The 27,205-nt window shown below is 39.9% G+C and overlaps 2 protein-coding genes across 13 annotated transcripts in view; both read left to right on the top strand.

Annotated features, from left to right (window-relative positions):
• phldb1a (pleckstrin homology-like domain, family B, member 1a) overlaps positions 1 to 15,725 on the top strand; it is a 30,422-nt gene extending 14,697 nt beyond the window's left edge. For 4 of the 12 annotated variants that reach the window (XM_056397233.1, XM_056397232.1, XM_056397230.1 and 1 more), the window contains 19 exons: positions 1,417 to 1,653; positions 1,742 to 1,873; positions 2,214 to 2,351; positions 3,021 to 3,149; positions 3,971 to 4,126; positions 4,238 to 4,348; positions 4,454 to 4,543; positions 4,624 to 4,755; positions 5,175 to 5,297; positions 5,496 to 5,654; positions 5,881 to 6,021; positions 6,704 to 6,796; positions 6,878 to 6,956; positions 7,265 to 7,409; positions 7,753 to 7,843; positions 8,792 to 8,938; positions 10,085 to 10,304; positions 13,975 to 14,060; positions 14,733 to 15,725. In XM_056397233.1, coding sequence (XP_056253208.1) covers positions 1,417 to 1,653; positions 1,742 to 1,873; positions 2,214 to 2,351; positions 3,021 to 3,149; positions 3,971 to 4,126; positions 4,238 to 4,348; positions 4,454 to 4,543; positions 4,624 to 4,755; positions 5,175 to 5,297; positions 5,496 to 5,654; positions 5,881 to 6,021; positions 6,704 to 6,796; positions 6,878 to 6,956; positions 7,265 to 7,409; positions 7,753 to 7,843; positions 8,792 to 8,938; positions 10,085 to 10,304; positions 13,975 to 14,060; positions 14,733 to 14,873 — 2,550 coding nt within the window. In that variant the 3' untranslated portion in view covers positions 14,874 to 15,725. The remainder of the gene's footprint in view (positions 1 to 1,416; positions 1,654 to 1,741; positions 1,874 to 2,213; positions 2,352 to 3,020; positions 3,150 to 3,970; positions 4,127 to 4,237; positions 4,349 to 4,453; positions 4,544 to 4,623; positions 4,756 to 5,174; positions 5,298 to 5,495; positions 5,655 to 5,880; positions 6,022 to 6,703; positions 6,797 to 6,877; positions 6,957 to 7,264; positions 7,410 to 7,752; positions 7,844 to 8,791; positions 8,939 to 10,084; positions 10,305 to 13,974; positions 14,061 to 14,732) is intronic. The other 8 variants (XM_056397231.1, XM_056397237.1, XM_056397235.1 and 5 more) reach the window with 8 other exon arrangements.
• Positions 15,726 to 21,868: 6,143 nt separating this feature from the next.
• On the top strand, positions 21,869 to 26,976 carry atf5a (activating transcription factor 5a). The gene is made up of 4 exons (XM_056396422.1): positions 21,869 to 22,115; positions 23,088 to 23,336; positions 23,650 to 24,838; positions 24,929 to 26,976. The coding sequence occupies exons 2-4, from the start codon at positions 23,195 to 23,197 to the stop codon at positions 25,113 to 25,115; spliced, it is 1,518 nt and encodes a 505-aa protein (XP_056252397.1). The 5' UTR covers positions 21,869 to 22,115; positions 23,088 to 23,194; the 3' UTR covers positions 25,116 to 26,976.
• The last annotated feature ends 229 nt before the right edge of the window (positions 26,977 to 27,205 follow it).

Raw genomic sequence — 27,205 nt, 5'->3', positions numbered from 1 at the left:
AGTTAAAGCTATAGTTCAACATTTTGGGAAACTGCTCAGCATAAAGACTGGAAACAGGGGGAAACAGGTTCAAACAGGTGACCTGGCACCATCTGAAGGGAACAGTCTGCCTACCAGCATCTTAGCAAAGCTAACATCATTCAGTGTTTACAATAAAACAACTCATAGATAGATAACTATAATCATTTTCTGTTGTTTGTTTACTGTATTGAAGTGAAACAAGCATAAGGAATCATTTGTGGTATTGATTTGGAGTCACTGGGTCACATTACATGATGGAGGCTATTGATAAAACTGCCTTATTATTATTTTCTATATTTAATATTTATGTAAATAAATGAATTGCACACTATCAATAAAAATAAGTCTGCTATGGGAGACTCATTTTGTTTAATCTATTTGATCATACATATTCACTGATATGGGCAAATTAGCATGAAGCTATTGAAAAAACATTGGTATTGTTAAGTTTAATCACCTGCCATTAAGCAAGAGAAGGGCGGTGAGCTAAATGTCCTCCCACTGAAGCTGAGTCAGAAGACACCACTGGACCTGGAGTTAATGTCTGTCAAATATCCATCTTAAAACTAACTGCACTGCAGTCTGACAATTGTGGTATCTTATCTTACTCACTGTCTGAAAGCTTAAGATTTAAAATCTTTCAATCTGTTAAATCAAAATGTCTGGATCATAAATAATCCTGTTAATCTTGCTGCTTTTCATCAAGGAATGACCTAGATGTACACAGCATAAACAACAGTCTAAGTTGTAAGTCTTGCAGTTCAAGTAAATGCTCATGACAGAGCTGGCGTGGTTATTTTAACATCCTTAATAATTTAAATTCAGACCAACGATGGTTGCTGAAACAACAAGAAGCACATCAGACACAGTTGTTCCTAGTCGAGCAGATTCTGAGTTGTGGTCAGATTGGAATGATGATTACATATTCTGCGCTGTTATTTTGGTAGAGTAAAGGAAGCATCCCATTGTGTGGAGTGATGAGAGACAACAGAATGGCACAGTGAAGAAAACATTAACCAAGAATCTAAAAAAAAGATCAACATTTAAAGTGTCTCTGAGCAGAATAACAACTGGTGTAGAGTAATCTGAGATACTTTCAGTCCGCAACCAAAACTCGACAGAGTCTCACATTTATTCTTCTCATGTTTATCACAGTCTGTCAGATTCTGTTTTCATAAACAACTCCACCTCTGACAGGTCTCACGATGAACCCCCTCCTGAGAGACAAACTGCATCAGCCTCAGCCCTCCTGCTATCAGGTTACAGTTGTCCTGTACCATTGGCTGAGGGACAGCTGCCTAAATGGGACAATGTCACACAAGGACATTTGAAGCTAATCTGCAATAAGATCTGTAATGTGGGACAGCACGTTTATGTCTCGCGTGTCTTCCATAGGAGCGACAGAGGCTGGAGACCATCCTCAATCTGTGTGCAGAGTATAATCATGAGGACAGCGCTGTGGAGCTGGCTGAGGTGGTGAGGAGTGGGCTGCTGGGGGGCGCTGCAGGGACCTGCTCAGACGCAGGAGGGGGGATGTCCCTCCAAGGAGTAGACAGACACCAGAGGGTGAGGGAGAACGATGAGGAGGCACAGAGAGAGGAGTCCAGCAGCACAGAGAGCACACACCAAGAGGTAATAAACACATGCATGCATGTGTGGAGAGAATTAGATAATTTGTGTTTTTGCTCTGACAAATTTATTTTCCTAAATCTGCATGAAGTGTGAAGAGCTGTTAGCCGGTCAGGATCAGGTCTATCTGGAGGACGAGAGGAACAGGATCTTGGCCAGGGTTGATAACTTGAAGCACAGAGTGAGTGAACTGGAGCGGCAGCTACAAGAGACCAAACAGGAGGTCAGCACGCACACGCACACACACACACACACACACACGCACACGCACACACACACACACACACACACACACGCACACGCACACGCGCACATGCACACGCACACGCAAACACACACGCACACGCACACGCACACGCACACGCACACACACACACACACACACACACACACACACACACACACATACACACACACACACACACATACATACACATTACAGAATGTATACTCTTCTCACCTCACCCTTAGTGAGAGGAGTGGAAGCTGTTTCACCTTAAAGTATTTCTTTAGCATGACAGTACTTGGTGGTTTGCAGACTCTGACCCCATATTTGTCTGTAGGCGGAGATGGAGCAGGCCCTGCTGCAGGCAGAGAGGCGGGCAGAGCAGGAGCAGGTGGAGGCTGAAAATGAAATCATCTCTCAGCTGCAGCTCAAACTGAGCCAGCTGGACAAGGCCATCCAGAAAGAGAAGGACGAGGTGGGCACCCAGAACGAAGGAATGTGATACTGTAGATACTGTCAGTTCACTCACAGCCAGTTTGCACGTGAATGTTGGACATGTTCTTTAGCGTCTGTGTTTGAATATATAAAAGCTCACTCCTTCCTGAATGTGCAAGAAATCTAAATATACAGTGTCTGTTTTCTGATAGCTCAACTGACTTGCACTGCTTATTCAGTAGATGTCTGTCCTGAAACACAAAGCACAAACTGTCTTCACTCTGCAGTGTCCAACACGTCTTGTGTTTAAAAAGACAGAAACAACAGCTGAAATCTTGTTCACATGTGCTGGGCTTTTATCTGGATGTGACCAACACTAAAATGTTGATTCACACGTGCACAAAACTTTTTTATTTTTTTCTTGTTTTGATGTCATAAGATGTGTAAAGCTTTTAACCCCTAACACTCCTGCTGACCTAACCTCTGCCAAAGTCCTGTAATACTCCAACTGCCTTGGCCTGTTAGCTTTAAAACTGGCTGCATGGATTTGAGTTGTCTGTGATTTTTTTTTTTGTTTCTCCCTGGGGTGGTGTGTGTATGTGTGTCTGAATGCGGACCCAATTGGGCTTATGTGTGTGTGTGTGTGTGTCTGTGTGTGTGTGTGTGTGTGTGTGTGTGTGTGTGTGTGTGTGTTTCCATGTGTTTTTAGGGCAGGGCTAATGTGTCGGCTGAGCGGAAGGTCCTGGAAAAGCAGAGGAATGAGTACAATGAGCTGAAGAGGCAGTTTGATAAGTGCCCCTTGTCTCTAAGGGAACAGTTACAGGAGCAGCTCAGCAGGGTCAGTGTTCTCACACAGCCCACTGGCTGGCAACAGTGAGTTATAATATACCAAATACCACAGTTCTGTATGATCTGCACAGAAACAGCCACAGACATGACACTGACTCTGTTTTGAAGCACTCAGAGCTACTCATGAATTTGCAGACTGTGCATTTCCTTTTTCTGCTGTGGCCCTTCATTTCTTAAATGTGTAAGGTTTTTTAAGTCAATGCCATGCAAGTGTGACCACACAGTAGGCAATGCTTTTAGACTGCTGCTTAATTGCTGCTATTCCCTCATCCTGGATGCTTGGCGCTGTCAGTTGCAATTAGTATTAATTAATAATGTTATTAACAGCTTTCCTCTAAAAGTTTGCATGCCTTTTGCATTTGAAAATTGACTAAGAATGATTCAAGTCACCTACGCTCACTTAATGCTTTTAGGCAGAGCATTGACAGATCTGATGGTATGAGATGTTTGCTATTATTATTATGAACTTTAAAGGCTAAAGCAATTCTTTTTTTCTCTGTTTTTCTTATTGTGAACAAATCCCATGAAAACACCAAGACAACAAGGTTTTAGTCCATCTCTCGATATTTTACAACTTCTCCAGGAACCAGGATAAGAGCGGAGGCTGGCATTCAGGAATTAGTTATATCAGGCTTTGCAAACATGGAGAGAAGTAGATCCATTCATTGTTGGTATTTGTCTATTCATGATCTTTGTTGACAATCAGAGAAATATAATATAATAATATAAATAGTAACATTGCCAACCTTATCCTTTCCTAAGTATGTTTCAGTAGTTTCATACAGTGTATGTATATCTGTACATGGACAGAAGGCTGAAGCTCTGGAATCTGGGACCAAGCAGTTTGAAGAGCTGGAGTTCTGCCAGCTGGAGGAGGAGAGCAGTTTGGAGGAGAAGAAGGAGACTCAGAGCTCGCAGCTTCTCCAAGAGCGAGCCGAGTATCAGTGCAGCGTGGCCAAGAGGAAGGTGGGGGTACATGCATCACAGAAAACACATACAGTATGTGTGCGTGTGTGTATATATGATAACCTACATGAGATTATATGTCGGTTTGAAACTGGGCGTGTTGGTTCTCAGGAGAAGATGGCCGCTCTGGACGCTCAGGTGAAGCAGCTGGGGTTACAGGCAGCTGGAGACTGTGACAGGATGGCTAAAGACAGGACACTGACCCTGCAGCTGTTACACAAGGTTAGCCTCTTATAATAAACCCAGTCTTAACTGAATGAGACTTGCTGGTGGCTGAGACTAAACGTGAAAGCATCTGTATATACATGCTGGTTCTGCCTCCCTTAGGAGCAAGACAGATTGTGTGCTGTGGAGAAGAGGTACCACACCTTGACAGGAGAGAAGAATTTCCCGAAGCCCAACAGCAGCATGAAAGAGGTGAGCGGGAACTCCTGTGGTTTCTAAGCTGGAGCGATTTTACTGCAAAAGTGGTCAACTTAGATGAACTTTTTAAACAGGAACTGCTTCACATCAGCGAACCTGACCTTGTTTATGTGGACGGTCCTCCTGATAGCCCCTGTCCCTCCTCTGCCTCCTTCTCCTCCTCTCACATCCCCTCCCCTGAACACTACCCTGTTAGGCTACAACAGGTAAATCTCAACAAAAGCTAACAAATCCTAAATGCCTGTGCTGCAGTTTCTGCAATAAAACGGGCACGGTTAGAAGAATACTGACAAACAATAGCAAGCTTGCAGTGTGTGTGTTAGTAGTTTAAGTTTCTGCCTTTGTCAATATATTGTTCGTTTGAAGTTTGTACATTCTCCAAATTAGTGGTTGTCCCAATAGAAACATTTGAGGAGAATTGTTTTCTACGACGTAAACTAACATCATAAGCTGGATGATGAAAAAATGGAAGATGACCTGATGATTAAACTGTGTAGTGACTGTTAGAAATGAGTTGTGAAATGCTCCTGTTCGCTTTTGTGAATCTCTGCATGACTTTTCTAAGTGCTGACTGTTGTCATCTTCCTTCAGCCTTCTCATCCCTGTGTTTTGGCTGTTGATGCAGGAGTACCTCAGGCTGTCTGATGTCTATAAGATGTATGGAAATGCTTCTATGCAGCCTCACTCTCCTTCCCCTGCTGCTCTCCACTGCCTCTCCCTCGCTGTAGCTCCAGCTCTGCCATGCGAGGTAGACACCCTCCCTGCTCTCTGTCACTGCACGAAATACTGAACCAACCAAAGCAAATCAGTCTCAATCTGAAAAATATGTCTCTTTTAGATTCACCTTCTTAATGATATTTCCCACTTTCTGCTCTCTCCCCGTTCTGTAAATGTGTGTGTGTCTTGTTTCTCTGTGTGTCTGTACGGGGTGGTTATTTGTGTGAAGGACTACATCACAGTCAGTCAATTAAGTCAGATCTTTGGGATGCAGAGACTGGATCCCTCATCTTCCTCATCTATTCCATCATTCCAACTTGCCTCCTCTCAATCTGCCTTCTCATGCTACTCAGCTGCATGTGGCCCTTCCTCCTATCTCTCTGCCCAGGTTTGTCTTTCCTAGTTGATGGTGTCCAATTTCTAAAAAGCACTTTTTGGTAATTGACAACTATCACCACTTACTCTTCCTGACATTGCATCCATTTCTGATCTGATATTGCCACACGGGTTGGTCCATGGTTATCTTTCCTGCCTGCCTGATGCTTCTATTACTGATGCTGTTGCTTTACTGCTTCCTTTTTTTTTTTTCTTTGGCTGGATGCTTTTCACCTCAGAGCCAGCCTGAGCTGAGCAGGAATGCAATGCCTCCTATTAACCTCGAGCGCTGGTACCAGGACATCATGGCTGCTGGGGAGCCTCAGTCATGTCCTCCACCACTGCCTGCAAAGTCCTTTTCCACACGCAGACACGGGCAGGTAAATTCTCCACTCTCTCTCGCTCACTGCTGTATGCTCTCCTGGCAGCTACTTTTCAGGGTGTGAATTCAGGGCCTTGCAAAAGGGTGCTAACAACAGGCCAGATGCATCACTGTCTCGAAGCGCTGAAGCAGGTGATTCTGAATAACGATTCAACTGTTTATATTTTTATGACAAGGAGGCCATCTAGTGGACAAAACAAGAGAGGGTAGTTTGTGAACCCTCCCTTTTACTATAAAGGTTTAATGTGACAAATCTGAAACATGAGTACATTTAAGCTTAATAAAGAAATTTGCTAAGATTTGTCAAAGAGAGATGGTGTTAAGTATAATCTTCAATTTGATAATTGATCATATAGCCACAAGGTATGTTACAAGCATGTTACTGTAAATTGTCCTGTAAAGAATTATGGAAAAGGAAGTATTTTAGCTAACATGACCGACATCATGATTGTCACTCAATATTGCATTCAGCTGAAGAAGTGAGAAACAGACAAAGACCTGAGTCACTAACTGAGGTTCAGATCAGCGCTGAGCTCAACCACAACGACAACTATAGTCCTGATCACTTGTTCAAATGAGTTCTATGTACGTTCATACTTTGTTTTATTTTATATGCCCCGGACATGTAACCTATTTACCTCAGGTCGTGAAGCACAACTGATCTGTCCTCCTTCCCTCAGCTGTTGAAGTCCAAATCAGATGGTGAGGTTGGACAGGCAGCCGCGGCAGCTCTGCCACACTGCAGTGGTGCAGAGAAAAACACATCCACCAAGGTGAGCACATCTGTCCAACACAACTAAATTGTAATTAAATCTTCAACATACATCGTGTGATGCTTTTCATGTGTTTTTCAGGGGTTACAGTTAGTGCTGAGGGAGATCTCAAACCCATTAGACATGGACTCCAGGAGGCAGTTGGCTTTTCAGAGCAAAGGTACTTGAGTCTTTCAGTCCCATCTCATCTATTTAGAACTGGAGGCTTTCACCTGGCATGCACACATGACTTTTAGACAGATAAATGTCTATAGAAGACAGCTGTGGCCATTTATTCTGGAACATGTAGGGTGACTGTAGCCTCTTGTTCTTTAAAGTCTCAATAGATAGATAGATAGATAGATATAGATAGATAGATAGATAGATAGATAGCTCTGATTATAATCAATTAGTAGCAATATCTTGTCACTATCAACAGAGGGCACTGTGAGTCTTTGACAGCTGTCTGCGCCCTCTCTGCTTGCACAGATGTGTCTCCCACTGTCCATCACTCCATCCTGCATCATCAGTCGCCACCGAGTGGAAGCCAGGCGTATGACACCCTGAGCCTGGAGAGCTCAGACAGCATGGAGACCAGTGTCTCCACTGGCAACTCCGCATGTACCCCAGAAAGGTGAGAGACTGGAAAATGAGCAATTGGCTCTGTTTCCATGGGAACACTCAAGTCTGCCCCGTTTCCCAGGAGAAGGGTCACTGCGCTTTGTTCCAGTGACATCATGTTTTGTTACACGTCTGCTCCCGTGACTACTAGTACACTGGCTGTTGCCATGCCAACCTCTTCAAGTTTTCACAGTGTTTTCGTGAAGTTCAAAGACTGAGTTTACTGGCGTTCATGAAGAAACCTTTGCCTTTGTCTTCTTGCAGTGTTTGGTTTCCAGGCATGTCTGTTTACTTTTTTCAATCCAACCCTTGTTGTAGCTGTGTCATCAGTCGCTCCTTCCCTCTGTGTGTTGTAGTGCCTGTGGGTTAGAGGCCCAGAGGATAGAAGAGATGGAGAAGATGTTGAAGGAGGCGCAGCAGGAGAAAGCCAGACTGATTGAGAACAAAGTGAGTTCCTAGCTTGGGTGCTGCAGAGTTTTGACGTGAATGTTGCTTCCTAATATGACTGAAAACCAGTTATTCCATCACTTCCAAAACTTCATCTCCTCCAAGGTCATGTAAAGTTTCAACTAAAGCTGCAATGGGGGCTTTTTAAAAACATTTAGATTATTTTTATAGTTACACATTTGGTTGCAGGAGTTAAGGCTGGGTAAAATCTGTAACAATATTAATAAGGACATATCAATATCTCCTGCTATAGATCACAATATGATAAATGTGTGAAAATCATATAAATAATCAAATTGATGTGCAATGAAATTAACTCTTACATGTTCCATTGTTTTCATCATTGATCTAACTCTCTCTACCTACATGTAATTAAAGATCATTTAATAACAAATCTAGTTAGTTTCTAATTATATATAATTTGTGTGAAATCATTAATTTGAACAACAGATTTTATAAAACGCAAACATGATATGATCATATAATTACTAAACAAGCCAGTTTCACTGAAAGACAATAAACTGTAACTTTAAATTATTGGAGAAAAGTCTCATGTTGCTCAAAAACACAGTTTATCTGTGTCATTGTGAAAGTGATCATTGAACTTAAGGTGTGGTGAAATGAAGCTGTAAGTAGTTTGTTTACCTTTGTATTATTTCTACATGTTGAAACAAAGTAAACCTGTATGTAAGTGTCTGAAAGCTGCAAAGGATCATTTTACATCAGCAAAGCTTACCCTTCTATACACAGACTTAAGGGATATATTTTACAAAACCCTGGATTGGGACTTGAATTCTCATGTGCCTCTTCTGATAGTCATCCACTTTGTATTGCAATATTTGCCTACCATTAAGATATTCTCCCTGTCTCCTTGCCCCCCCCCCCCTCATTACTTTTTTCCTCTCTTCTCTCCATCTGTTCCTCTTTCTCCTCTCCCGACGCTCCCAGGAGAGGGAGGTGCAGGCTCGGCGGCAGATGTTAGAGGAGGAGCGGAGGAGGCGAGAGGAGGCCGAGAGGAGGCTTCAGGATGAGACGGCCCACAGGCAGAGGCTGGTGGAGGAGGAGGTGAAGATGAGAGAGAAACACTTCTCCCAGGTCAGTGGAGCAGCCGGAGGAGACAGTGGCGGGAGGGGTGGGAGGGAGGGAGGGAAGGAGACTTGGGGGAGAGGATGAGAGGCGAGACACTAAAGAGAGGCTGGGTATATGGGAAGATCAAAGGTTGTCAGGGAAGGGAGATAAAGGGGGAGAGAATGGAGGGGAGGGAAGAGAGAACAGACAGTAAAATGGATGGGGATGGAGGGAATAAAAGAACAATATAATATACACATAATTCAAGCTTTAATCTTGTCTGATTGTGTTTAATCACCAGCTTCTGTTGTATGAATACAAGTAAACAAATATGCTGAAATACGAATTCACCTAGCTCAGCTTATTCAGACTTTTATATCAACAATAGATCAAATGACTACGTCTAATGTGAAAGCTGTTGCTCATAGTGATGAGACTGTTAGACTAGTAGAGCTTTTTAGTGTCTTTCAGCTCATTGTTTTGGTTTTACAGGCCTCAAGCGCCATTTTCAAATGCAGCAGGCAGCTGTTTTTAGCAAGAAAATTTTATGATGATAAGCCCACTGTACAGGAGCACCTAATGCCTTACAGCAAAATCGGAGGCAAGCTGGTGAACATATAGTGAAGTATAAAGCTGCGAAAGAGATAGATATTTTCCTCAGGAGTTGATGGACACCCTCAAAGCGCTAAACTAGAGTGAATATTGGACTTATTAATCTGGTGGCCAGATACATGACTCCAAATGAATGCTGATGTTGCTCTGTATCTGCTGGGTGTGTAAATAGGAAACTGTTTGCCATCAAGTTCATGTTCAGCCATCAGCTTCAAAGATGATGATGCGTCAGTACTACACCAAGTGGCCGAAATATCTGTTAAAGCAGGTGGAAGTCACAAAAATGAGGACATGAGATTTCAGAAGTCTCAGGGTTTGACACATTTTCACAACTTGAATGATGAATGATGAATAGATCCTCAACAATGTCAGGCAGGACTCTATTGTACTGTGCCATTTATTGTAAATGGTCTGAAACCCCATCTTGACTTCTCATTTGGTTCTGAAGTCTTGGGACCTGACTTGCCCCAAAATACTTTAAATCAGTTCTTGCTAATCACTCCCTCATCTCACTCTATTTGGTAGGCACATTTAAAGCAGTATGAAACATTTTCTTCACAGGCCCGTCCAATGACGCGCTACCTGCCCAACCGTAAGGAGGAGTTTGATCTACGTGCACACGTGGAGTCGTCCGGCCACAGCATAGATACCTGCCCCTACGTCATCCTCACAGAGAAGATGTGCAAGGGCCACCTGGTGAAAATGGGTGGCAAAATCAAATCGTGGAAGAAACGCTGGTTCGTTTTTGACCGTCTCAAGAGAAACTTCTGTTATTACGTGGGTGAGGATACTGTATAATGACATTTCATCTATGAAATGAGGGTGTATTTGCTTAGATTTTATGACTAATTTGTTAGTTGAGCTCACACTGATTTCAAGATCTCTTTCACAAGAGACACCTGATTGAGTGATTGATTCAGTCACAACACAGACACTAATTAACTAAGTTGCAGTTCATTCACAGAACTTGTATAGGGAACTTTTAAAACTAAGCTATCCTGTGATCTGGTGCCTCAGTTATTAGCATTGAACTAAAATATCCTATTTATTTGGTGATGTGTCACTGTACCCGGTGAGGAGAAATTAAGCAGCTATAACACCTGCTGGTTTCAACCTCACAGGATCTTCATCAGGGCGGAAATAAAACCAGAATGATTACACCTGCTACTCTAAATAGATCACATAGAAACATCAAAATATTCATATCCTAAAAATAAAATAGAAATAATGATCATATGAATTATATCAATCAGAATGATGCTGTGCCATCAGTGGGTAAAATTCATTTTCATTTTTTCATTGTTGATTAAAAAGATTCATAATCTATTTCCTCATTCAAACCTGGATATTTTAAGGCATCAAATTTAAAAAGCCAACAGGTTTCTATCTGAAGCTGTTCTTTAGTTCGTCACCTGCTCTGATAGACTGTTTAACACACTCTATTTCCTCTACCTTCTGAAGACTGTCATTACACTCAGGATGTTCAGCAAAGTGAGTGAGTGAGAGTGATTTGTTGTCTCCAGACGGACAGGTGGGGCACGTGTTGTTAAAATGAATGGGTTTTTTTTTTCCCTATGTTTTGTAAGTATCCTTAAGTCTGAGAAATCCTTGGGCACGGCTGTGGAATATTTTGGTTTGGAAAAGACTTTTCTAAACATGGGATCCTGAGAATATCCCTACTGGATTTAATGGTGTTATTAATTTGTTGACCCTGTTTACTATAACACATCACTACATACAGTACATACCAGAACTCTCATGATCTTGTAAGATCCGTCCAGAAAAGTTGTGTTATATGTTGAGACTGTCTATTAAAGTGCATTTCAAAATCTGCGAATTTGCAAATACCACATGAAGAGCAGCTTAAGTAAAAAAACACACCCTTCCCTCCTCCCTCCCTCATGCCCCTTGAGGTCTAGAAGTCACACCCTATGTTAAATACTACTCTGCACCAACAGGACTTCACACGAATGGCATCACTTTAATTAACTTTTTTAGATTCTCGATAAAGGAACGTTCAAGTTCTGCTTGGACTGGCTTGTTAAATTCACAATGTTTACAGAAACGGCTTCATTTTAATGAGATCTAACCAATTTTCTCACATAACAATCCACTCATATGTATTATTTCCCGGCTGTACACACCAGGCTGAGACCTGGCTTATTTGGTTCACCTGACAGCAGAGCTGAGGCTCCTCTGGGGAATGTGCCCTTCACTGTCTTTGCTGTGTCTGTCCCAGCCAGCGTTTATTACCAGGAACCAAACACTAATTAAAGCTGCACAAAGTGAAATTTTCCGCCTTGTTGTGTGTCAGTTGGTAATTCTCGTCTGTCAGACCGTCCCCTCCATTTCAAATGAGAACAGTTAGTTTTCTTAATAATTCAGGAGCGTGTTTTGAGATATTATTTTACAATCAAGTTCAAAATACAATCCAAGTGTATTTTCATTACTGACGCCCCTGTTCCCTTTGCTCCTCTCTCTCCACTCACTTGCCTAGCCTTTTCACCCCCTCACTCCTGACGAAGATGATGGTGATGATGGTGATGAAATAAGATGCAATGCTTTCTCTAGATGTGTTTTTCTTGGGGAGGAGGCTAGCTCCTGGCTTGTTCGTGACTAATAAAACGAAACTCACATTTCAAAAACATTTATCTCATTACTAAGCAGATTTGACTTATGGAAAAGGGAGAGCAGGAGAAAGTGTCGGACGTATTTCAAAAGACTGCTTTTAATTGTTGCTGGATGTTTGTTTCTAAGCCAGGCACTCCAGCATGCACGGAAGAGAAAAAGAAAAGACCATTGTTTATTTGAACAAGACTGGAATCCAGAAACTCTTTTAAACACATTTTATTTGAAGAAAATTGATCTTAGACGAGAGAAAGTCTCCTTCACATTTGAATTCCTATAGTTTAGCCCCAAACTAGAAAAACCCCTTAAGTCCAGTGACTGCGTCCGATGAGCTCCATCTGCAGATTTCACTGAAACATAACTACCAAACTCTTCAGTATTGAGTGATTTTAAAGTGGTTGAAGGTATGCTGTGAATAGAGAACAAAACTCCTGAGGACTGGACAGAAGCTCTGACCTGCTTTAAGGGAAACGTTGAACTGGAAGATCAAATCTTATATTCAAAAGAGACATTTCTTTTTAAGATTTACAAAAGATCTCAACCTCGCCGGCAGGGAAAAAAAACACAGAGACAATCCAGAAAGTACGAGTGTAGAAAACAAGTCAAATTAATAGGATGGTAAAGACTTCAGGCATAGCTTGAAATAGACTCCACTTTTAATTAACTTTTACTCTGATACAGTGCTGCTCATACCTATTCATGGATTATGTGTTGCTGGGAAAAAGAGTTAACACCTTTCTCCGCTCTTCTCTAAATTTTAGTTATTGTTCCACTCCAACTATTTATTACCACTACTGCTATTTTTTGGGGAAATTATTTTAAGAAAAACAATAATTTTTTGATAACATTAGATAAAAGATGCAAAATTCCTAAGCAAATTACAATAGAACAAATAATCCTCATCCATTCAAATATATCTGCTATTAACTATTGAATTGCTCTGTCCCCAGGGCAATTTTGGGCTCATTGAATTGTATTTAGTCAAGTAATTATTAATAAAAAAGGCGGGAAAAAACTGTCCCAAAGTAAAAGTGCCTAGTTTGATCATAAAAGTTAAAAAGTGTGATGGGAATCACATGTCTACACGAAGATGAGTTCTGATGAGGATTTTAAAGTGATGCCAATATAATGAACTTGCTGTCATCTCAGCACTTCCTTGAAAACATCACATTTAACAAAGTCACATTTGAGTAGTTTCTGTACATATCAGTTTTATAATCTGGATAAATTACCAGACATTACACAGCTCTTTATTTATTAGGCAGGGGTTTGCATTTTCTATGTGCACTGTTTGACGTGAGCAGTTGTTCCAGCAGGAAACCCATAAACATATTCTTCCCACTATATGCTTTTCCTACCTATTCAGAGTCACACCTTAAAACAAAAATAATTTTTGTGTCTAGTTTTCATTTCTTTTTTGACATATTCATGTTCTAGATATAAGTTTATTTTGTACATTTTAAGATGTTGTCTCAATCATTGGATTTCTCGTCATCTGTTGGGTGAGAGATTATTTCTGGTTGCCATTAAAATGTCTAAAATGTTCTTGAAATAGAGGAATTTTTGAGACAGAATTTTTGCATATAAAATATATTTAATAACTACTGTGAGATCCTTGGGCCAAAAACAATGATAAATACTTGTCTTTTTAAAGAGGAAGACTGACAATCAGTCTACTATTACTTGACCAAAAACAAACATGAAATGTGTCCCCACATCACTGGCTGGTTGTACTGTCTGCAGCTCGGACTGGCAGAGGTCTTGCATCAGTACAAGACGTAATGTAATGTATCTTAATATTTTTTTTCTTTTTCTGCTCTCAGACAAGCATGAGACCAAGCTGAAAGGACTCATTTACTTTCAGGCGATTGAAGAGGTTTATTATGATCACCTACGCAGTGCCACCAAGGTAAACACTCTTTATTCATTACTTACAATTCATTGATTATTTTATAATGCTTTGCATGGATGCCTACCACTTTTAAATTTAGCAGGAGATTTATTGGATTTAAATCTGAAGGATTATATTCATTCATATTTATTCAAATTGGGAAAAATGTTTTCAGTATTTTAAAATCACAAATGACTCTGTACTCAAAACCATCATTTATAAATGAAAGTTGAACAATTGCCTATATTAAACTTTATCTTAACAACATGTTTAACTTGTTTTTTATCAAAATGGTAGAAATATTCATTTTAGAATAGAACTACATTTCTATAGTCACAATTCAATTGACATGCTTGAAATTGTGTCTGTGGTACATAAAAACAGGGATGTTTTAAATTGTGAAATATCGTTAGAGACACAGAAAGGATCCATATTAGACTGGATTAAGTTGTTTTTGATATTTGTTAACTTCAATGAATGGATTACCTCAATTTACAAAAGTGTAAGGTGTTACAGGCTACAGAAGATCCTATTTGAAACAGACTATTGGACCAAATTATGCTTTAACTGGTAGTTTACAGTATAATATATTTTGTTGTTCTGACAAATGTCTTTGAGGAAAAGGATGCAACAGGTGCGTATTGCTGTCTTTGGTCTAAGAAGTCTCCCTCTCTCCCCACGATCTTCCAGAGCCCCAACCCGTCTTTGACCTTTTGTGTGAAAACCCACGACCGGCTCTACTACATGGTGGCCCCGTCCCCGGAGGCCATGAGGATCTGGATGGATGTCATAGTAACAGGTGCCGAGGGCTACACTCAGTTCATGAGCTGAGGGACCACTGGGTGACAGATTTGGAGGATGACGGGGACTGAGCGAGCACCCAGACACCTGCGAGCCAACCTGAGCTGCTTCCTGCTGGAGCTGACATCGATGATATGCGGCCTGATGATGTGTAACGGATGGACATCTGAGGACATGAATAATCTGGTGCTCTCTGAGCCTGATGCCTTCGAACAAATGAGGGCTTAGTCGGTGGTGCTTTTTTGAAAGAAATTATGAGTTGTATTTAAGAAGGAAAATAGTTTGAGCAACTTGCCATTGGATGTATGAAGGGAGCTTTATAAAGACAGAACTAAATCAAACACATTCTGTTACCAAAATGTATTGTCAATAATTACAATATAATTTTTGAGGTTTCAGGAGGAACATTTTGAAGATTTCTTGCTTCATATAAGCTCAAACTGTTTACACCTCTGATGCCGAACTATGCATGCAGTGTTATCACTCTAACTGATGCCTTTTTTCCCTTTTGATACATTTGTACTTTCCCTTGAGTTTGTTAACCTTTCTCAGATTTAAAAAAAGAATCTTTTAATATTTCAAAACACTAAGAAGTAAATGAATTTTAGTAGAAAATATTCTAAAATATTTTAAAAGAGTCATATATTACACAGTATTGTTGCCAAATACATTATGTAATGTTTTTTTTTTCAGATTTTTACAACACAAATTTTAATATCACTTCAGCTAAATAACACAGCATTAATGTGTCTGTATTTTACATAAATATATCAAAGAAAACCTTTTATTAGCATTTAAACAAAATTCGTAAATGATAGTCCTATAATGATATTGTAAAACTACAGTGTATATCTAATAAATAAAAATATATGATGCATCTGATGGTTTGTTTGCCTGATAAACTGATTTGTTGCTGACAAATTGGCTAAACTGAACACATTCAGTTAAAAACTGGTTCTTCCTTCATTAATTAGTGTTTCTCACAAAGAAGTCCTTAATTACCAGCTTTCTTTAAATAACCTCATACGCCCTAATGAGCTAGTAGAATTCATATTTAATTGAGAGCACACAATAGGTGTTCCCTTTAAGACGCTACAACTTCTCTATTTACATAAAAGGATTCAGGTGGTTTAATTAGTTAATTGGCTCTTAATTCTCATTATATACAGAAGTTGTTCCAAAAGAAACCTGAGAGAAACTGAAGGCATACCTCATATAGTGAGCGTATTTCTGGCTCAGCGTACTTAATTATATGGCTTGCCCTCAACTAGGTAGGCCACATAAAAACAGAAAAACATGAAGTGAAATTACATGCAACTTAACATGCATGATTCAACATCGAGAAATTTGACATCATGCGTAAAAAAAAATCTCATGGAGAAGATGTCTAACAAAAAGTTTCCATAAACAAGTTCTTGCATGAATTCCTCGATAAGAATATATTCACTGTATTTCTCTTCTTATGCCCTTGGTTCAAACCAGTAATGGAGAGGCGCTTGTGCAGATAGATAGTAATGTGTGACTGCGCTGTGTGATTAATTTACTGCAGGGATCCCTTGAATATTTCACAGATGCAAAGTTAATCACCCAAAAGCACCTTGCTCCTGACAGGTACCAATTAGATTCAGCACTTGAAACGTTCATCTTTAATTCCCTGGTTTTGAAGTTAAAAAACCAATATCATGTTTAATGGTATGTATTAAAATCAACATCCAATTCAGGTAAAGGATCCTACTTAAAACTCAGCCACTGATGAGAGCTATGTTTAACTGCAGCTTCATTGACAGCGTTCACAACATCTGCATTTTCTCTGACCTTGAGAGAGATTTTCACATATCGTGCTATTCAGTATCTTTGAGACTGAAGTGCACCCGCCTGAATAATAAACAGATCTTTAAGAGAGCATGGTGAGCTCATTACCGCAGTGATGAGCATGAGTGACACCCAGCCTTATTGTTGGTGAAATATTAATGAGCCAAGTGTGATCTCTCCTCACTTTCACACATGCAGACTGGCCTTTTCCCAAGGCCTTTAGAACACAAGTAAGATAGTGAGGCTGTGAATTAGTAAAGGTCTCACATTATTTTGTCAGTATTAATGGGAGATATTAACCTTGTCTGAAAACAACCTCAAACATTCTGATGAAATGGAGATATCTCTCTGCTCAGAGGGCGAGTTCATAGCATCACCTGTCAAACACTTCCACTCCCACATCCTTCACTACATTTCACCACAGACATTTGTAATTTTTAAGTTCTCATATCCACATGTGAGTTAAGAGTAATTTAGCAGATTAAAGAGAAAAATCTTCTGCCCAACCCTGAACATGCCCACACACACACACACACACATACACAGAGAGAGAGAGACACACACACAGAAACACGTACGCATTCAGACATAGCAGATGAAAGCATCTAAACGAATCTAAATGCATCTGATACACCAGTGAACGTTCCACTCTTAATGTGTACCGCTTTGAACAGATCATCTTCAGCCTCTTTGAAGGGAATGTAAAATGACAGTCATTAATTTAAAATAGGGTACATGATATACAGATCATTAAATTGCAATAAAAGAAACATGTTTTTGGGTTTTCGTGGCAAGCACAACAATAATATCTGAAAAATATCCAGAGGGGAAAAGTGCCAGCATTGACCTAATGAGGCCAACAAAAACATAGATTGTAAATACCACAGCTGCACCCAAGTGTGGGATATTATTCTTTTTATTTCATTGACTACCAGCCATGAAAGTGAAGTGCTTTCCAATTTCATCTTAGCGTGAAAACTTGGAGTATCTTATTGTATGTATTCAGCCCCACTACTACCCACCCAATTCTTAGATAGTGAAATATTTTCAAACTCTTAATATACTTACACAATTCATATAAAACAAAGTAAATGTATTAGAAAAAGACTAGTTATTCTCTAGCTCTTTTTCAAAATATCGTGCCCGCTATATAATCATTCTGGGACCCATTGCTGGGGTACGATGGCCTTGACCTTTGCCCTCAGTAAATTAGTTTGTGCTTGTAAGTTCAGTGATGTAGTTAGATTTAGAGCAATGGAATGGTGAGGAATAGAAATGTTTAAAATTGCCTTTCTTAAAAGATGAATTAGATTTAATTTAATTTCATATATACAGGTATATATAAATTTACATGTAATTTAATCTACAATTTAAAGTTCACTAAACATAAAATAAAGTCAAGTGACAGTTAAGTTAAGTTCTGATGAGTGTATTGTGTAAAGTGTGTTATGAGTATGAGGTATATGGCCTAAATGAACACGTATAAAGCTCCAAGGTGAGAGACGCTGAGCCTCTGGGGTTTAAATGGCTCTGCAGAGCAGCATGACACAGCCTGAGTGCTGCGAATGACACCGAGGAACCATGAGGGACTTGTTTGCCATGTTTGCTTAAAGAGCTAAAAAGGTACAAAGCACAAGTGAGTCACGAACAGTAAATCTGAGTAAAAAACTGCATCGCTAAATTATCATTTTCCAGATAACCCTGGTTATTCTGTTGTTAATGATAACGTTGTTTCATCTGCAATTTCTGCAAATTCTATGACCTTTTTCTTACATAAGTTTTAAAATTTGACTTAATTTTCTATCCACAATATGTCTCAATCTACTGCTGATATTAAAGTAAGTATACAGTATGGGTTTTAACTTTATCATACCAGGTCAGTACAGACTATGCTTTGTGTGTGATGCACGCCTCCATTCAAGATGCCTGTAGGAGTTAGAGCTAGTTAGAGGTGATCTCCTAAAAGCTGTGACATCCCAAAGGATGACAAAACAGACGCTGTAGTCCTTTACATCAAACACCTCTAATTTACCATGAAGTCCTTGAGGAATAGTAAATAAACAAAACCATGTGACTGACTGATACAGATCAGTCATGGCTCCATGCAAATGAAGTTAACCTGGTTAAAACACTCATGAATGAAAAATCATATTATGTTTGTCACTTTTTCAAGACTTGATTAATACTTTTCATGCCAAAAAGAAACAAATGAGAATGATTTGTAAGCTGAACACACACAAAAACATCCACAAATCCCCTCTGAGAGGTTTCCATTCACAAGTTGTAACTGAATTCCATGTTTTCTTCATATGTTCAAAGAGGGGCAAAAGTTGAGGACAATAAATTCTGAGGGAGATGATGATGAAATGATGGTGTAACCCTTACTAACGTGCCATACGTGCACTTGGCATGCAGCATTGACTTTTCTGACTTCTCGGCTTATACACAATATTCAGACAATGAATTTGGGTATCATTTGATGGACAGCCTTGTTTTGTTGAAGAAAAGTGATAATAAACACCTCAAATATATTTGAAGCTCAGTTTTATCCAAAGTTGTTTATGTCATCTAACGTCCTTCACTTAATTCACCAGTTAAGTTTCGTTGTGTTGTTTCAACAACTTGGAAAATTTAGATTATCTTGATTTTGCAGTGAGAAACTAAACCCATTGGATTATCTAAAGAAAGAAGGAGAATTGCTGGCATTTTGCTGTGTAATTGACTCATTTTACATCGTTTCCTACATGATGATAAAGGAAATTGTACTCAGTAGCGGGGACAATGGGGAAATGCAGCAGTAGTGTCACAAGCAGCACCTTGGACTTTTCTCATGATGCGCAAACAGGAAGCCCTCAGTGGACCAATTAATACAGACAGAGAGAGCAGTCAGCGATTTCCTGGGAGACCCTGCAACTTCACCAGCTACTACTGTTTCAATCTGGTCTCCATTACGACCACATTTATCTGGATTGCATCAGGTAGTCTTTCTACAAATCTCTAAAAGCTCCACTCATGTGATTGCTATCACACAGTGGGCAATTTGCTGAATAGCCCCTCTGTGACAGGGCTGTCCCTTTAAATGACTCAGTTTAACACAGATGGACATGAGTATATTAGAGGCCTGCACAAAACACAGAAATTCACTGTAATCTACAGATACTGAGTTTCTGTAGATTAACTCTATTCAAAGGAGATGTTTCTCCTGCATGGAAACAACTCCTCTATAGTTACTCTGGATAATGTGATTATATGAAATCAATTCAAGTTTGATGTTTCCTGACTTTCAGTCAATACAGAGACATGTTGCACAGTGGACAAATTTATTAGAGGCTAGCCGCTAGTGTCCCATCAATATGCAAATTCAGCAGAACTGGAAAGAAGCCTATTGGTTTTGGCAAAATGATAATGTCACAGACATGCAACTCAGCAAATGAGAGGATGGAATTGTTTGGCAGGGAGGGGTGCAGAAACAGAGGTGAGGTGGAAGGAAAACAGTAGGTACAGAGAAAGAAAGAGAGAGATAGAGATAGAGAGAGACAGAGAGAGAGAGACAGAGAGATAGATAGAGAGAGAGAGAGAGAGAGAGAGAGAGAGAGAGAGAGAGAGAGAGAGAGAGAGAGAGAGAGAGAGAGAGAGAGATGCAAATCCCATGGCAACAGCAACCAGAAAACAAGTCTAAAATAGGGGGCAGTGTCCGCTATTACTATAGCAACAGGAGAACAGCACATTCACTCAGCTTCTGGATTTGCTGAAAGGAAAAAAACAAAGCTTTATTCCTCACATAATTTTTATTGGCAGTCATTACCAGTAAATTAATTTGGTTCTGCCAGCTGTGTCTCACTAAATTAGCTACGAAAATAAGGATTCTCAAAGTGTATTAGGATAACAGTCAACAACACAGAGCGAAGAATTTCAGTCATTTCATCAAACAATGCCCTTGTGATGTTGATATCCATACGAGCTGACAACTATTGATTAAATAAATCAAAAAATAAAAAAGAAGAATGAATGATGATATGGCATAATTACAACAGAGTAATTGAAAAATAATACCAGACTCTGTGCCTATGATGACAACATAGACTCCTTTTATTAAGTATTTTTTCAATCAACACACTGCTGCAAAACTTAGGCCAATAATAATTAATGAAATTTAGAGACTTTTTTTCTCAAGAGTTAACTATCACAAGCTGTTTTGAAAGAAAATGAATGAACTATTAAGTTGTAACTCAAAATATTATAAAGCTTTTCTCAGACATAAAAAATGCAGCACTGATTTCCACACCCGGTTTGTTTACCTGAAACATGTGCACAGTCTGCACTGCAGAAAAAAAGGATAACATAGTGATGCTTTGCCTTGCCTACCATTGACCAATCAAATGTCACATCTACCCAAATCCAACCAATGACAGCGCGACAGTCTGAGCACGCGCAACCAATCGCTCTGAGCATGGACCACTGATGCAACGGAGATGCAAGAGACTTCTACTGAACAACAAAGTGCGCTGTGAATCAAATAGTCCCCATCCAAAACAATACCATGCCTCGTTGTACAGTATAGTCTCTGAACTGTAGTGGTGTGTGTTTGAGAGCCGTGTTCACGTAAATCAAGCCTCTCAGCAGGTAATGGACGTCAGTTTTCAGGGCGGTGTACGCCCCGTCGAGCTGTGAAACTAATGGTCCTGCCCCGTCTCCCCTGGCAACAATGGGCTATGAGAAAAACAATGACACGGTGTAACGCGTTACAGTAATGTGATTACTATCGGATTACTACTGAAACACTAAAACGAGGTGGAACCACTTATTATTTACCTACCCAGTTAAATCTCACTATTCCGTTGACACATCCACAATGAATTGGTCATGAGTTAAACATCTTTTCCCGTTGGTTTTCACAAAAATGTACAATTATCCCCCTCTCCATGGAAAAGTAACCGCTGTGTGCGATAATGTACGCTATACATTTAATGACATGTTTCCCTTTTATCCACCGGGAGCAAGGTTTTTGAATTTGAAAGAATCTATGACTGTATTACAATAGTAATTCAAGAAATTACAACTCATCGTAAAACATTAAGTGATGCCATTATACTTCAGAAACAAGCATGAAGGAATAACTCACTTCTTTTACACAGGAGCCCAGCAGTGAGTTTGTGGGACGTCCTTCGACAACACGCGGAGGGAGGGGGCGGAGGGATCTACACCGAGCAGCACGGTTTGTCCTGGTGACGCAGTTGGTTGCTAGGTGTGAATGAACTGATGCTTTCTCACAATTAAGCCGCTCCTCAGTTTACAGGTCGACCACAACAAAGCAACAACTCGTTCTTTTGCGCTGTCCCGGATATTCCGAGCTAAAATATGGCTTTTTAAATTCGTGAAGCTGTTGGACCCGAAAATAAGTCGTGCTTTGCTTTTGCAACGCACCCCCAAGTGCTCTACATTTTTTTCTGCAAGAATGGAGTAAGTCATTGTTACAGTTATCACTTTGTTGTATCTGCTTGTGAGTCACAAGTGGTCCGTTCTTTGGCTGGGTTCTGTGCGTTATATGTAGATGCCTTATATGCTTATACTTTCATTTCTTCAAATAGACTATTTGCCTAAATATTCCATGCTTATTTAATGAAGTTCCCTTCAGTGAATGGGCTGTTTTGGTTGCTTTGATAACATTACTTGGTAGGGTTAATACAAGACTGTTGTGTTACTGTTGATGGTGTGACGATATAGTCTATATTTCATATAAATTTATAATTTCCAGCCGATGTAGCCTACTGTAACCTGGAGATAAAGTAGCCTATCACATTTCTGTCATTTCAGTTTCATGTCTTGCAATGTTTTCACTTAAATATCACATTATTGTCAACTAAAGCTAAACGGCTTAAGTGATCAAACAGAGGTGATTCATTTAAAAGGAACACGCGATTGGAAGCAGGTGATCTGCGTTAATCCGATTTAATGATCAGGGTGTCTCTCACTTTGAGCGAAGTAGTTACTCTGGTGTCTTTTGTCAACAGTTGGGCCCTTGACGGCGTCACTAGGTCCCACGTGTTTTGAGGATGTCAAGTGCATTTTGCTTTGGGCCAGTTCAAAGCCCAGAGGAGACAGCTCTTACCTTTGTATCACTGATTGCCAGTTCTGAGTGTTGTTTTTAGAAATAATTCATATTCAGTTCTATTTTAAATCATTGGTATTTGCTGTGCAAGTGTATGTTTAGGAGATTTAATTGTCTGTTGCTCAAAAGCCCATGATCCTTACATGAGGATTTGCAGATGATTTCTTCAATGTGGCATCTTTGTTAAAACAGACTGAGTCATGTTGAGAAAGTTGCTGAGAGCAGCAAGAGGGATATTCCTCATTCCATCAGGCGACTGAGTAAGTTTTTTCAGTCTTTTCAGCTTCACACTTTTCTGAATGCTGTTTCTGTTTACCCTCTAGGTTTCATTATGCTCACCCAGCCCTGCTCTCTGTGGCCCATCTGTCAGACCCTGCTTTCTCTCAGCATATGCTTGGACTTGGACTGAATCAAAGCACCAACAGACAAAATGATGGCAACATCAGCTCCTGTTTGGAAGACTCTTCGTGTCTGCCCGGCAGACCCCCTCGCTCTCTCTCACCCACAGGCTAACCACAGCCAATCACAGGGGTGCAGGGGGGAGGTGTCAGAGGAGAGTCAGCACTTAATTGGTGAGTTGCAGCGAGTACGCTTTTTTATATTTTTCCCCATTTCAGGTGGGCTCGGCACTGCAGCACATTCGTCCTTCTTGAACAGTAAGTAATAAACTAGCTTCGTCTAATACAATGATATGCTGCAACTTTATTTTGAAAAAATATTGCTTTGCATTTATTATTATGAATTAGATCATGCTTTTAGAAAACTGCGACATGCACTGTTGGATGACATTTATTTTTATATTTGCATGAACGCTATTTTTTAGCTGTAGTATTTTCCTCTACGAGACAGCTTGTAACGACTGCAATTTTTTACCCTCCTCAATAGGTGATGGTCTCACTGACTGGATGACGGAAGAAGTGGATTTCTCCTCGTACCTCCCAAACCCCCCTTCCCCTCCCTCCTCCACCAATGCCTCCCTTCCCCCTTCACCCCTTCAGAATGATATCCAGGTGCCCTCTGACTTGGAGGTCATGACCTCCTTGCTGCAGGAGGAACTTGCCCAACTAGAGGACTACTTCCTGTCTGAACCAGTGCCAGAGAAAGGGCCGAGGCTGGGAAAATGTGACAGGGGTCCACTGCCGGTGGGTCCTCAGCCGTTCAGTCAGCTGCCATACGCATCATACTCTACATCCAACCAATCGGAATCCAGCCCACTTCTTGTTACCCTGGCAACCGGAGAACTGGACCTGCTGAGTATCTGTGGCGGGCCCATTGGGCGATCCAAAATTCCAAGACACGCCCCGTACAGCTGCAGTCGCCCCAGTGGGTGTGGTAGGAAAAGAGTTCCTGATGGTGTTAGGTTCAGTGAAGGCTATGATAACAGTTTGTTGAATTCCAAAGGAAGCAACTCAGGTAACTCAGCAGTGACCCTGACAGGTAATTATGGCTGTGTAGAAGACGAGCAGCTGGTAGGAAAAAGCTACTGTCTGGGTAGCGCAGTCGAGGTCAGAAGATGTGCCGTTCTACCCAAAGAAGAGAAAAATTGTTGTTTCAGTCAAGATGTTATTGGTGGTGCAAAAGTTGTTGGTGGAGGATTTGGCTTTGGTGGATCACTTGATGTCCCACACAAGAAAGAAGATTTGTTGATGTATAGCATGAGGGAGGTCAGTGGAGGTACCAGTAACAGCGAGGTGCTGAACAGTATCAAAACTAGTGTGGAGGTGACAAAAGCCACTGTTTCTTGGAAAACTGAGAACAGTGAAGGTTGTTATCTTCCAACAACACCGCAGCCTGAGGCCTATCATAGCTTTTTAGGCAACATCAATGACCAGGTCAAATCAGAGAGTCTACAAATAGGGCAGCATGATTTACACTGTAATTTCCTTGAGGATCAGGGGCCAGAGTGTCTTTTAATGGCTAGGGAGAGTCTGAACTTGGAGTCCTCAGGGCACAGACAAGCATGCAGGCTGAAGGAAGACCACTCTGCTGTGAAATACGAAGTGGACATCACTCCAGTTGAAGGCGGTGAACGCAAACAGAAGAAGAGAGATCAGAACAAAACTGCCGCTCACAGGCAAGTTTCGTTTCTGCTTGATGAAGTGTAACTTTTGGCACAATTTAACGGGTAAAAATCTTCATTGAATCTTTCTTTTGCTTAATGCAGGTATCGCCAGAGAAAAAGGGCGGAGCTAGATTCTTTGGAGGAACAGTTGCATTGTCTTGAAGGGAGGAACCGGGAGCTCCGGGACAAGGCAGAGTCCGTAGAACGTGAAATCCAGTATGTTAAAGACCTGCTGATTGAAGTTTACAAGGCCCGTAGCCAAAGGCTCAAGCAGGACACAACAGGGTAACACCAAGCTCCTGCAAGTACATTTAAAGAGGGTGTAACAGGGAAAATGTGGAGCTTTTTGTGTCTTTGAGATTGTCCAGAATTGAATGTTTAATTTAGTTTTTTCATGGCGGGCGGGGTAAATGCATGCTTTGCTATGTGTGAATTATTTTTTACATTTCAAATCAACACTATCCAATGCTTCCACTGCTTTCGCACTCTATCCACTTGAGCCTGCACTGTGGCATTGCAATGCTTTAAATGACAATCATTTTTAATAGGTCTCGCACTGCGTGAATTTACAAATTGAAATAGGGTTATTTCTTATGAAGTAATGTTATTCATTATGCAGGTTTAATCTTTTTAATAGCCTTACATTGGAAGTGATGTCAGCAATAGAAGTTGATGTTTTGTTTTCAGTTTTAAACTTTTATTTGCAATTACTGTATCACCCTTTTGAATTGCTGAAGTATGAAATATGTCCTTGGTATCAAATGCATCATTTTATTTTGAACACATCTTTCAAACCAAATATTTTCTAGAATAATTTCTAGTCACCCTAAAACAGCAAATGATATTTCAATTGCTATAAATATTTTGAAATATAAATGTGTTGACTTATACAATTGCGGAAAGAACCGCTGACATACAGAGGGGGAAAAAACTTTTTGTCAACCTTTGCAAAAAATGTAACATTTTTATAATTTCAATATTTTATATTTTAAAATGTTTTTTGACAAAGCATTTGATCGACTTTAGGTCTAATATTCAGTAGTTCATGGGATCTCTATATATAGAGATGTTAGAAATGTTACTTTGTCTACTATATTTACATTTGGTTTTCTGAGATTTGCATTACATGTGACAAATCACCTTCTTTTTTCAGCAGTGGCTGCAAATATTGCCCCAGTTATAGATTCTGTGAGCAAAAGACAAGTAATTTAATATTTATACTATTTTGAAGATGGAAACTGGCATTTTTTTGTGTTTGTGGCAATTTGTAAAATTTTCTTCTCTTACACATTGCAAATTATACAATCTCTTTTGCAGTTAAGGATATGCAATTTATCCGACAAATGCAAGTCGATAATTTATTACAGGAGATTACATACTCTTCTGATCTTCATTTTACATGGTAAAGATTTCACTGACATACAGCTTTTCCTAATGTAAAAAATTGGTTTTCCAAATGTACAAATGTTGTAACTAGTGGTAGTAACTAGCAGTCTCCTTCTGCATGTTTTTCCATAAATGTACCTTTTCTCTGTCTCTGGAATAGCAAATTTAGGATTTCAGAAATAAATCGGGGATTCTTTCTCTAATCTGCTTGTTAAGGCAATAAGTTTTATAGGCCTCTGGCTGATCTGCACTAATTTGTAAGAACTTTTGTATATTCAGGGAGTGGAGTGTGTAAGTCTTTTCTTTTTAGAAAATTAACTTTAAAAAAATCTCATTAGACTATTTGTTAAGGCTTTTGCAGTGTTAGCTTTGGTGTGAGAGGATATTGTCTAATTTGTTTTCCAGTTCTTTTGTTGTTATTCTATAAAAAAAAAAAAAAAAAAACACTAGTTACTGTTGAACATGCCTATACTGAGGATAGATTTTTTTCTATGCATATTTATTTTAAGACAATCTTGAAAATAAGCGGTGACTTATGGATATTTATTTATATTCAGTTTTTGGCAAGAAACTCGTGTCACATTTTTGACCCCCCTGCGGTGTACTATCAACTCCGATTGTTAAAACCAAAAATGTGTAATGACAACAAAATTTAAAAGCACATTGCAATGATTTGTAATGACAAGTTAATTTAATCATATATGCGTATTTCCTTTGTGTGTCGTCAACTTTTTTCATTTCAAAATAAAATGTCATCAACTCAGTCTGCTGTTTCAGGTCTTTTCTCTGTCCGAGCCGGCCAACCCATCAGAAATGATCTGTGCCTGCTCCGATTATTACAGTCTGTCTGTTACTGTGTTACAATCACAAAGTAGGCTACAATCTGCTGTCTAAATGAGAATGAAAGGTACTTGCCTTTTAAAATGTCCGCAAAGCGGAGTTCAGACCTCCTGGGCCTGATGGACGCCGACAAACGCTCCTTTTGGACCCAAC

This window comes from Seriola aureovittata, chromosome 15 (genome assembly GCF_021018895.1).
Source record: "Seriola aureovittata isolate HTS-2021-v1 ecotype China chromosome 15, ASM2101889v1, whole genome shotgun sequence".
Lineage (NCBI taxonomy): Eukaryota > Metazoa > Chordata > Actinopteri > Carangiformes > Carangidae > Seriola > Seriola aureovittata.
Note: the sequence above shows the minus strand (reverse complement) of the source record. Positions and strands in the feature narration are given on the sequence as shown.

What these genes read in the sequence shown, in the direction of transcription:
- atf5a (XM_056396422.1), top strand. Translation starts at nt 23,195, where the DNA reads ATGATGGCAACATCAGCTCCTGTTTGGAAGACTCTTCGTGTCTGCCCG. An exon ending in GGAGAGTCAGCACTTAATTG is followed by an intron (nt 23,337 to 23,649) that starts GTGAGTTGCAGC and finishes CCTCCTCAATAG; the next exon opens with GTGATGGTCTCACTGACTGG. An exon ending in AACAAAACTGCCGCTCACAG is followed by an intron (nt 24,839 to 24,928) that starts GCAAGTTTCGTT and finishes TGCTTAATGCAG; the next exon opens with GTATCGCCAGAGAAAAAGGG.